The following is a 12,087-nucleotide window of genomic DNA, read 5'->3' on the forward strand; positions in this document are numbered from 1 at the left end:
ATCCTTGGCCAAGAAACTGCACATAAGAGACTAATGAGATGACAAACATTGCATTGCAAGGACAATTTCATATATAGATTAAATAAGGAGAAACTGCTTCAAGTGGCAGAAAAAGGTCAGTAACCAGAGGCACAGATTTCAAAGTTTGACTAGTAAAATAACCAGGTGGTGACATGAAGGATAAAAGATTACGCAATGAGGGGTTACAATCTGGAATGCACCAACTGAAAATGGTGATGGAAGCAGATTCAACAGTAACTTCCAAAAGAAGCTGGATAAGTACAGGAAAGGGAAAATTTTTCGAGCTTTAAATTTAAAAAGCCAAAGCTGACACAGGCACAATGGGCCAGTTAGTCATTGTCTTTAGTGCAGCATTCCATGATTCGGTAAAGAAGTCTTGAGCTCCTCTCTCAAAAAAAACAATGCCTGAATTGAAACTAATTTTTTTTTAAAGTAAGACTTTTATAGCAGCAAGTGGTGGCAGTGCAGCAGTTAAGAGCTCAGTCAGTTTTTGTGCAGATAGTTAAATTACAAACAACTAGTCAATGAAATTCTGAATGAACAGAATGAAAGTAGTTAAGCACAGGATGCGAATGGCACACTCCAGGACAGACCTTCTGTATTACTCCCAATACATACTCTCAAAGAGCAAATGCTATTTCATCACTCCACGTGACTCAAACAATAAACTGAGTCCCTCTCAATGCCAGTTGTCTATCATTAGAATCCAAATATAAAGAGACTGCTCTAACCCACCACCAGCAACTACTTAGGATTTACATTAACATTTCTTCCATTAACCTGGCAGGACCAAAAAACTGATTCTGGTCATTTCCCGTTTTTTCATGATTTATCAGGCTCCAATCCAAAGACAAGCTTTTCCAATTTAAAAGCAAAGCTGTTACCTATAACTGAGCTTTCTACACCCTGGTGGTACATTTTATTATTAGCTAGACTAATGCGAGTAGTCCTGACCAGAGTTAAAACCAAATGTCAGCTGTCCCTCAATGAGAACGATATTTGCTCAGGGTCACGAGTTTCTGCCATGGGCTTTCATGTGACTGAACCAGCTGATTCTCAAACTCGGATCTTTGTGGCAGGGCATCTAACAAGATAGTCGGATCCAAAGTTAAAGAGTCACTTTTCTTCTTTCCTTCTCCACTGCTGCTCTGCCTTATCATTATGGCATTGGGACTCAAACCTGATGCAGCTTGGTGCACAAGTGGTCACCATTCTAACAATTGGTAGCAAGTTCCTCCCAGTCATCAAGGTCAATGCCACTGCACTTCAAAGGGTTTTCTTCATCATTTCTTGAAACATTGGCCATTTGAGAATGGAGAGAACAGGACCTAGCAGGGGAAGATGGTTTCCAGCCATCCAGACAACGTCCAGTCTGTCAACATTGATTTGGTGGTTTTGCCCAAATGCTTGTGGACCTGGTTTCAAGAAGGAAGCTAGCATCTGTTGAACAGTCCTCCCATTGGATCTGGAGCAGGAACCCTGTTGATTAAATTTCTCTCGCACTCCTATGTGTTGTTGGTGCAAAGTCCAGGTCTCAGTACAGGAATACAATGACAACTGCCCTGTATACTAGGGCTTCTGTTGACATGTGGAGGTCATTGTTGTCAAGCGCTCTCTGCCATCGTTCAAAGGCGGCTGAACTGGTGCAGCTCATTTGGTATTGGATCTCCGGTCAATGGTGGCCACCAAAGTAAAGTGCTCAACATATTCCCATGTTAAAAACATTATACTTATCCTCTTTCACAACATTTCTAAAACTTACCTCCTGCTTTTATATTAGTACAATTTTAAATTGTTCCCAAAAAACAACAGCATCTCAGATCTTGTACAACTTCAGGACCTCCCAAAACGTTTTACAGATAATTTACAAGTCTGTTCCAGATTATGAAATGGAATTTAGTAGCATAAATGTTGGCTGCTGCCTTAAGACACCAACCCCTAGTATAAATGCCATTACAGGTATTCATGTAGGTGCAGCCTCCTAAGACTTCCAAGGAACAAAAACCCCACATTATACCTCATTTACTTTACAGAATTACCTTAATGGCAATAGCAGCAGAGACAACCCTGTAAATAAAGGTAGTGTCATTATGCTATTAACATCCAAAGCATCAAGAATTCTCCCTAGGGTGAGGTTCCTGAACAAATAAGAGACAGCAGTGTTATGTTTCAGAAAGTCAATCTTTTACACACTTTTAAGTATTTACAGAGATAGACATTACAGACTTCCTCAGCCAGCAACCAAAGTTTGTCTGTTCCTTTTCATAAGGGCACATGAATCACCAGATAATGCCCAGCACCTGCATACAATTAACAAACAGCCTACTGACACAAAGTGTGGAATTAATATCAGAAACTTTGTATTATATTCCAGCATTGACAAAAACTTAGTCCTGAGATATAGCGAAAGGCAGTGTATAATTAATTGCAAATATTTAACACTGGCATACAATTATCTAGTTTTGTCCTAAGATGGGAGAGATTCATCAGAAAGGGAACTGCACAAACACTTCAACGTAAGCAGTTAGAACCATAGAACACTACAGCACAGAAAACAGGCCATTCGGCCCTTCTAGTCTGTGCCGAAATATTATTCTGCTAGTCCCATTGACCTGCACCTAGTCCATAACCCTCCAGACCTCTCCCATCCATGTATCTATCAGTTCTACAATTGACTGAGGTACCAAACCTCAAAGTGTCATCTCACTGCACGGATTCCTTTCCACAGGTGCTGTTTGCACTCTGGTAGCTTCCTCAAGTAGATATTCCTCATGCCTGAGCTTTTTAAACAGACTGTCAGCAAGGTATGTTTCACAGCCAAGCTAATCCCTACACTAACCATATATCTATGCATATTGTACCCACACTTAGACTGAGATCAGTTCACTCAAAGACCAGGGATTGAACCCATGTCAAGCCTGATCTGTAGAATTCAACCACTCACTGGTAAACTTGTTACACTAGTGAAATAAGGAAAAAGAAAATGAAATGAATTTATCCTTCCTTCTTGCTCTATTTCTGCCAGTTCCAAATTCTGGTAAAACTGTATGAAACTCTAAATGATATTTAAAAGGATGCCATTGCTTTTAAGTTTAAAAAAAATTAAGAATCAAACCCACCCCACTATAGGTTATATTTATGAACTCACCATTCCCCAAACAAAAGTAGCTCTCCAAACAAGGTCACTGCATAAATTAGAAAAATGCTCAAATTACTGCCCCCTTCAAATTGACCTCAAACCTAAAGCAGCAAGACTAATTATTTCAATACCATTTTACTATTCTATTGAGGGGTGAACGGGAACTAGTGTTTTATAGGTTAAGTACAAACAGGTTTAGCATTAAGGTCCCATTTAAACACAGCAAACAATAGAACATCTGAAAAATGTTGCTGTGAAGCTCTTAATATTTGCTGACACCAAGGGGTATTTAGCCATCCCAGTTAAGGGACTTCTTTGCCCTCCAGTTTTTTTAAAGAAAACAATCAACTTTCAGAAAAAGCTTTAAATGAAAGTTCAGTTATAAATCCAAGATGACAACATTCTTTAAATCATCAGAATAGTCACAAAGTGAATGTTTCACATTACCACAGTGGGAAGTGAACAACGAATGACAATACAACTGGACAATAAACTTCCAGAGCACAAATTAACAACTGATTTAGATACATGTTTTAAAAGGATGGGATGAAAAAGGGGGAGAAAATTCACACTGAACTTAAATCCCATACCCAATTTAAAAAGTGTTTAACTGCAACAGCATCCAATGAAAGTCTTTTTTATTTTAAAAAAACCTGTAAACTACAATCAGTATTTTTGCCCGACATAGATTGTATTGATTCAAAAAAAATTTGGAAAAGCACTTGATGGCCCAACCAGTATGTGGTATATGCAACAGTAATGTGATGCAGTTTTGCTTTACACAGGCACTAAAGTTCGATTGTAAAACTGAAGTCAGGTCCTAAATGGAGGGAATCCGATACTGTTCGTATGGAAATTCAGAGAAAGTGACAAGTTTATATATTTTTCCAGAATTATCCACAACATCTCATTTATGCATGACTTCCAAAGTTAATACATTGAAAACCAGGAAGTTATTTCCACAATAATATTTATACAATGCTTCAAAAAGATGACCTGTATGGATGAGTCTCACTATTGGTAATTGTAATCGATAAGCTTTCCTATTAACTTCAGCATTACCTCCCTACCACCATCCACAATGCACTTAAAGTTACTTTGTCTGTCTTAGTCTGCAAAAAACAGAATGTAGAGTTATGACAAAAACTAAAATTGTACTTCTGTAATATTTTGATGCTCCCATCAAGTTTCCAGGTATCAAATGAAAACAGCTTCAACTCATTAAGGAACAAGCAATTTATGATTTCAAATTTAAGCCAATCCAGTCAAACAATACAGCCATTTTGAAATAAGGGGAGTTTTAGTGTTAAATTTATTACAGATGCACTTTTAACACTTGCATCAACGTGTGGATCAAGTGGCAACCAACCTAGCACAGCAAAATTAATATACCACCTGAAAAAAAATAACCTCAAGATAGATTGCAGTTTTAAAAAATTAGTACATAGTTTACATGTGGGAGAATTATACTCTGAAGGAACAGTTGGGGAAAAACTGCCAAATTGGAGCTGAATATTTGTATAAAAAGCAAAAGGAAAAAGAAACACACTATTTGTTAGGCATTCACCATTCCCCTAACAATTTTGCCTGAAAAACAAAAGACCATTGGTAACCAGAATTTTCAGCAAAACATATTTTCACAGATTATCTTTAGTAATATATATATTTCCGGCTTTACATTACTGGATCATTCTTATTCAAATAACTATATACAGGAATAATTTTTCCAGTCATATTTGGATGACATTTCGTGGGTCAAAATCAAAACACCAACAAATTCCCCTGCACCCCAGTCCAATTATGAAAGCTTCCTCCCTATTTGTTTATTCTGGTTTTGTAATTAAAAATTTGACATCCAATTTACAAAATATTTTCAGAATAGTGCTTTACGAAATTTGCTCAACTTATCCTTTCACAAATTTAAGATACAACAACATCTCATTTGCTGACCATGCATTCACATGCATGTTCAGAAGCCTCTGAAAACAGGTCCTTCCCCACCCGCCCCGCCCTCCAACACTCAGGTCCATCAATGAAAATGTACTAAGAGATTAGGTGTTAGAAGGAAGTAGGGTCCAAAAAATCCAAAAGCAATGTCTCACTCTGACACTCCATCATCCCTGGGTATTTCTTACTGTTTTCAGATTTACTTATTACTTGAACTTTTAATTCCATAAAATACAGCAGTTTTTGAAGAACATAAATTTGATTAATATTTTACCAATGCCCAAGCACGCTTACCAGGGCTACACAGTCAAATAACCCACAGACTTAAAACATTTTATATATATATTTCAGATATATGGAGTTGAGCCAACATCTAACTAGCAGTGAGGGAGTGATACATTATAGAAGGGGTTGCCTCTCCATTGCAATATTAAACTTTAACCCATCTGCTTATTCTAGTTAAAAACCACATGGTACTATCAAAAAGGAATTATTAATGTCCTGGCCAAGACTTTTCCATCAACTAATATCACAGATAGGTTAACTTGTCATTCTTTACATAATTGCATGCAAGGTGCCATGTGCAAAATGTGTGGTACATCTACCCAAGTAGGAAGAGCAAATATACAGTCCTTAGGCAGTTTCTTTATATCAGGAAATTCCCATGTTTTGTATTTATGGGAATGGATAGAAATATATTAAGTTTCTCTAAACAGAGTGCCACATAGTGTAAGACTAAGGCTCTAAAAGACTAAAATTTGAACAAGCGCCGAACAATTTAAATGCAAGCAGGCATTATTCAGACAAGATAACATACACATACACCCAATCACAAAAGCATGCTTAGGTCCATTCCCAGATTACTAGCTTGGAACCCAACCAAGATCTATTCAAATACAATCTTTTTGCAAGATTTCCTAACAACCAACGCAGCCTCCGACAGGTTATTTATTTGAGACACAAACCAATTCAGAAGCTGAAAAAATATTTTATAGGAGAACCCATTAAAAAATTCAATCATTTTCTACTTAAAAAGCCACCTGCGCTCTGGAATTTCAACGTTTGTTCTCCGTTTAAAACAAACCAGAGCAGGATAATAAAACCTCAATTCCCTCATCTAACTGTTGATTATCAGTCTGATGTTCCAAGTTGTGACCAATGAAAGCCAGCATTATGACTCAATCTAAATGAACTAGAATCAGAAAATGTTGTAAGTGTGCTGTTGTCAGAGTTTTTAAGAAAAGGCAATTTTTTTACTTGTGCTGACTTTCTGTACACTTTCAGTATATTCTGATTTTAGTTTAAACAGCCATCATTTGTATTTTTACTTCATGTCACTCCATAGCAGAGTTCCCACCAATATCTGAAGGATCAAAACTCAACTCACCTGTTAATCTCAGGAGTAACAAGTAAATTATTTTGGTAAATCACCCACCTTAAAACAAATTCCTATTAGAGATGTAGGTTCTTTCCCCGGAGAATTTATAAACTCAAAAGAACAAGTCTTATCTCTCAGATTAGAATTAAAAGAAACAAGCTGTGTCAGCTCAGGATGGATGTTAAGGTTCCCGTAGTACTATTCCAGGAGGCATTAAAGGCTGTGTCCCAGCAAATATTCTTCTCAACACCACCTAAAGCAAATGAACCAGTTGCCCACGTACTTCCATTGAAAAGACACTATACAAATGCATGTGCATCCCTTAAGAAAAAATGAATGGGAGGGAACCATTTGTAAAGTTGTATTATAGTACTTTACACAAGAACTTAATTGACTCTCATACGCTGGTGCACAACAGGATGGATATGTGGGGCTGTATTGCAAAACTATTAAGGTTCAGGCAACATCCCTAAAATTTAGTGTTGTTTGCAGCTCTGTGGACCTTAATATCATGCAATAGATCAACTATGCTACCTGTTCCCCCTTCCAATTTTCTACTGAAGGCAGCAACTCTCACTGGGTATAGCTGCACAGTTCTAGAAACTTTCTGGTGCTCATCCAAGGTGATTTTTCATTGTATATCTAGATACCAAAGCACTTGGGCAAATAGGGAAAACAAATTTGTCATCTTCAGAATCATCTCTCCAAAACTCTGCTTAATATCAATGTGGCACAAGAAAACTGCACAAATGTCATATGCATTATTGCTATATCCAGAGGGCTTTAACTAAAAATTACATTTTAAGCAGCAATTCTGCTCACTCTCATGTCATACCTTCTTTCATTCTCCTAATCTGGTCATCGCAATCAGCATTTATACAAATAAATGAAGTTACGCTGACAATTAATGGAATGTCATACAAAGAAAAGGTAGTAGTTAAAGCACTGGCAAATATTTTAAAACAGATTCAGTAAAAATATTAAGAAAGCAACATTCAAAAATGACTGAATGTTCAGCAGAAGAATAATTTAGAGCTTAATATAGAACATACACAAAAAGGAATATTAACTGTATATAGTTAGATTAAGGGATTCAATAAGTGACAACTCAATCTCAGCAGAAATAAAACATCTATTGCAGCTCTTATGCATTGAGATGGGCGTGTTTAAAATATTTCTCTCATTTTAAAGTACACAAGCTACATGGGAAAAACAGAAACTCATCAATAGGAACACTTGAACACAATTTCACTCTACACTTTTGAAAAATAAGGTGCCCCAAAAATCATTGGATATAGAATATTTTGCTGGGTGAGGCGAAACCAAAAACAAGGAAATAGCTGAAAACTGATCAATAACAGAAGTTTAATAATGTACTAAAATAGAAATATTGTGAATAAGTAAATCCTAAACTGTACATTTTTCACCAGCATCTGTTGCTAGTTTGGAGAGTTAATCACTGGAAATTTAGCCTGAAGATTTATTTAAATGAACATGGACTAAACTCACTGGAGAACATGGGTGACCTTTCACATGATCAACAATATATCCAGCTCCACAGTGGGATTTCCAATTTATGTTTACTCTCTACTTACAATGAACAAAAAAATTAAACCAAGGTGCTCAAGAACTTCCAAAAACCTAACAAGCTCACTTATTCTTGTAAGGAAAAGAGCCAGAATTGACAGAACTACAGATACAAACTACATTACATATTGTACAGCCAATTAAATAACTAGATAACTCAATCCAAGCAACATATTATTTAAGATACACATCTTCAATAAACACAACTATATAAATTGTACCAAAAATATTACTGGACTGGTAAATGTGGAAGGCCCTTGCAGTTTGCAGGAAAGAATAAATTATACCTGCCAGCACAAGCTTAAGGAATGCTTTAGTCACAAAAGCTGAAATTCTGCATGGAGTTAATACTTAATGTGCTTAAGTGATACCATACATTAAAATGGCTTTTGTTTAATTCAACCATTCTCATCAAAATATAAACCACAAATTAGACCATTGCTTCCCTTCTTTAGTGACTAAGTCAGTCCTTATTCATTTACATTGGGAGTGATTCTCAATAATGTCAATCCTTATTCACTATGAAATCAGAAGAGTTGAAATAGAAGAAACAATTACTGTTTATTATAAATATTATGTTCATCTTGACATTTCATCTCCACTCAATTATGACTAGCTTACCTTAAATTGGGGAACCAACATTCATTCAACTTTACATCTTCAGTCTACATCTGATACTTAGAAGTTCATTCCTGAAGTTATGCACTCAATTTATACAATTACTGGATACCAAGAGATTATTTTTACTACTTCCTACATTTACAACTCAACACATTAAAAAAATTTCAAACACTAAACACATGACAATTCAAGTTGGACAAATCTCTCAGGAACTAATGTTTGGGCAATAGCGTTTTAATGAGCTAAGTATTTTACCCTCCTGCTCAATTCTACAGTAGGACAGGCAATGAGGGAGACTGGGATTTAATCAAGGTTTCAGGTAAGCATCAAAACAGGACAGACTGGCTTGCACCTTTCCCTAGAGACCTGACAAGTCTTGAACCTGAAAAAAAATCAAATTTACTTTATGTTAAAGGCAGTTCCTGTCCTTTTGACGTTTTCAACTACAAAATCTAAAAAGATGTTCATGACCAAAGCCAAATCAACACCCAACACAACAAATGGTTTGAACCAAGAATTGTTTTTTTTTTCCTTTGTGCCGAGCAATAACATTGGAAGCTTTGAAATTACCTTTTGGCATTTGTTCTTGATAACCGGTGTGACATGTAAGTGAGAGTTCTGTGCAAAAAGATGGGCTGAAAAACAGAACAGACTCGTCAGCATATTGCCATAGGCTTCGTCTCCCAGTGATCGGGAAGGAATCATTTGCATAACGAGCGGTTTTTTTTTTAAATTAAATTCAAGAAATAGCACATGTACAAGGTATAAAGAAAGGTCATTTACGGGCCGTGCGGTTAAAGAAGATGAAAACAAACACGTTATGAACGCCGATAAAAGCAAAATACTCCGGATACTGGGAAATCGTATTAACGGTGACTCGTTTGGATTAGCGAAACGCCCGCTCCCCAACACACCTTCATCTCCGGCAAGTGATTCTATCTCCAATACATATATTTAAAAAAATAAAAACTTACCGCTATGAGGTTTCTGGTTCGGAGAAATCTGTAAATTTGAGTAGGCTCTGGGAAAACGAAAGGGAACGAATTCGTGTCACAATCTCAAACCAGCAACTTTTCCCCTCATCCTACAGATAACCCAGACAGCATCCCAACCAACCCCCAAAGGGGCTCTTCTCAACTCTTGGGTCGTGTCCCCACAAATAGAAATTTAATTGTATTTCACCAACACCCCCCCCAAAAAAAGAGTACATTTTGGAACTAATGTAAACCAGGACAGATTATCGCGGGAGGGGAGATTAACATTTAAACTCACCCTTTAGTTTATAAAATTTAAATTACTTCCCCCCCCAGATGTTGATTCTTTCAGGTTTTAATTTGGGGAGGGGGGGGGATGTTTTAAATGGGATATTTTAAGGCAGTAAAACGTGAGCTGGTGGTAGGCGCGCAAACCTGACACATCTCTCGCTGCTTAAATTTTATACAATAGTAAATGGTTGAAGGCGCCGAGTTTCGGGACAAACCCCCTTCCCCCTTCCCCTCCCTCCGGCCGCCCCCCCCCCTCCAGGCGGAGCGGGGCGAGGGGAGAATCGGCGGGATTGTTCCCGGGGCCTCCGGTTAAAAAATAAATTACCCCCGAGATTAAATATTTCTATTCTTACCCCCCACTTTCCCCTCAAAAACTCTCCTCACACCCCCCCCCCTCCCCTCTCCTCACCCCCCCCCCCTCCCCTCTCCTCACCCCCCCCCCCTCCCCTCTCCTCACCCCCGACCCACCAGACCCCCCCCCGGCGGCGGGGGGGGGGGCGCCGCAACTCTAATATTGTTCAGGTAACGCGGCCTAGTCCAGGAGGCGGATCCTCGGTGTTTACCGCCAGGGCGAGCCGGCTGTCGGTGATGGGGGGGGGGTAATGTGACAGGAGGGGAGGGGAGGGGAGGGCGGCTGAGGGAGAGAGGGAGGGGAGGCTGAGGGAGAGGGAGGGGAGGCTGAGGGAGAGGGAGGGGGGTGAGGGTGAGGGAGAGGGAGGGGGGGGTGAGGGAGAGGGAGGGGGGGGTGAGGGAGAGGGAGGTGTGAATAAAACCCTGGGGGAAAAGGGGTTTCCAACGGAAGATTAATAACCGCTCAAACCGGGGGAACGGATTTTCCAATCTGGGGAGAAATGTTTTTCTCTCTCTCTCTCTCTCGCTGAGGAAAACACAACTTACTCTCGAAGGCCTGCAGGAAAAGCTCGTGGTCGGCCTGGATTTGGTCAATCTTGGGCTTCTTCACGGCGTTTTTTCCCCCTCCGTGTTTGTGAGGAGCCATGGTGGAAACTCAGCGGCTCGAAGAGAGGAGGAGGAGGGGGAGTGGGGGGGGAGGGGGGTGTGTGTGGGGGTAAAATTCCCTCAGAGGGTCGGCCGGCCGATGGAGGAGGAGGACTTGGGGGTGGGGGGGGAAGGGAGGAGGAAATTTTCCACTGATGATTACAGAGCGCCGGCCTCAACCTAACCTCCCTGGCCCGAACCGTTTCCCCTGCCTCCTCCTCCTCCCCCCCCTCCCATTGGCTCCCTCCCCGCCGTCCCCGGGCGCCCCCTCGCTGCCGATTGGTCGGCAGCGCACGTCAGTCAGGCCTCCCCCCAACGACTTCCGGCCAGCAGGTTTGGTTCGAGCGGCGCCAGGGGTTTTTTTTTGCCGCTCGCTCCCCTTGAACCGTTTTCGCGGGAAAGGCCCGCGCTGCATCATGGGTGCAAGGGGCTGGGTCAACTGTAGCAAGATGCACAGCCCTTGCCCAGGCGGCACCATTGACATTTAACTCTTTAACTCTACCCTATTGAACTATTCTTATAATAGATAATGCATTTTTTAAAAAAAATACTGGATCCCATCACATTGCAATCATGTATGTAGCTGAAAAGAAAACTCAAAAATTACAGCAAGATATAAACATTTTTATGTGCCAAGGCTTTACCACCATTCGCATTAACCCTGTCCTATTAAACTATTTCTTACAATAGTTAATTCGTTTACAAAAGTAAATATGATCACATCATTTTGCAATCATTTATACATCTGATAAATAAAACAAAAAAAGTGACAAGATATCCACACATTTTGAGTGCCAACTCTGTACCAGCATTAGAATTAACTCCATCCAACTAAACTATTCTGTTAAGAGTTTAACTCTTAAAAATAAAGGCTTGATCTCACCACATTGCAATCACTTATATAACTGAAAATAAACCCCCAAAGTAGCAAGATACACAAACACATTTATGTGACAAGTCTATCACTATTGCTACTAATTTTATCTATTGTGCTATTCTCATAGTAGTTTTATAAATTAAAAATAAACATTTGATCACATGACATTGCAATCATTTATATATCTGAAAATGATATTCCATTGTAGCAAGATACACATTTTATGTGCCAATGCTTTATCACCAGCAGTATTAAC

At 39.2% G+C, this 12,087-nt stretch overlaps 1 protein-coding gene across 1 annotated transcript in view; it reads right to left on the reverse strand.

The window, feature by feature from the left end:
- Positions 1-11,173, reverse strand: part of LOC144667616 (polycomb protein Suz12-like) — a 47,316-nt gene extending 36,143 nt beyond the window's left edge. The window contains exons 1-3 of the mRNA XM_078529080.1: positions 10,856-11,173; positions 9,668-9,714; positions 9,264-9,328 (exon numbers count right to left, since the gene is read on the reverse strand). Of these exons, the coding sequence (XP_078385206.1) occupies positions 9,264-9,328; positions 9,668-9,714; positions 10,856-10,955 (212 nt within the window). The 5' untranslated portion in view covers positions 10,956-11,173. The remainder of the gene's footprint in view (positions 1-9,263; positions 9,329-9,667; positions 9,715-10,855) is intronic.
- Between the last annotated feature and the right edge of the window lie 914 nt (positions 11,174-12,087).

This window comes from Cetorhinus maximus, chromosome 24 (assembly GCF_964194155.1).
Source record: "Cetorhinus maximus chromosome 24, sCetMax3.hap1.1, whole genome shotgun sequence".
In the NCBI taxonomy this organism is placed as follows: Eukaryota; Metazoa; Chordata; class Chondrichthyes; order Lamniformes; family Cetorhinidae; genus Cetorhinus; species Cetorhinus maximus.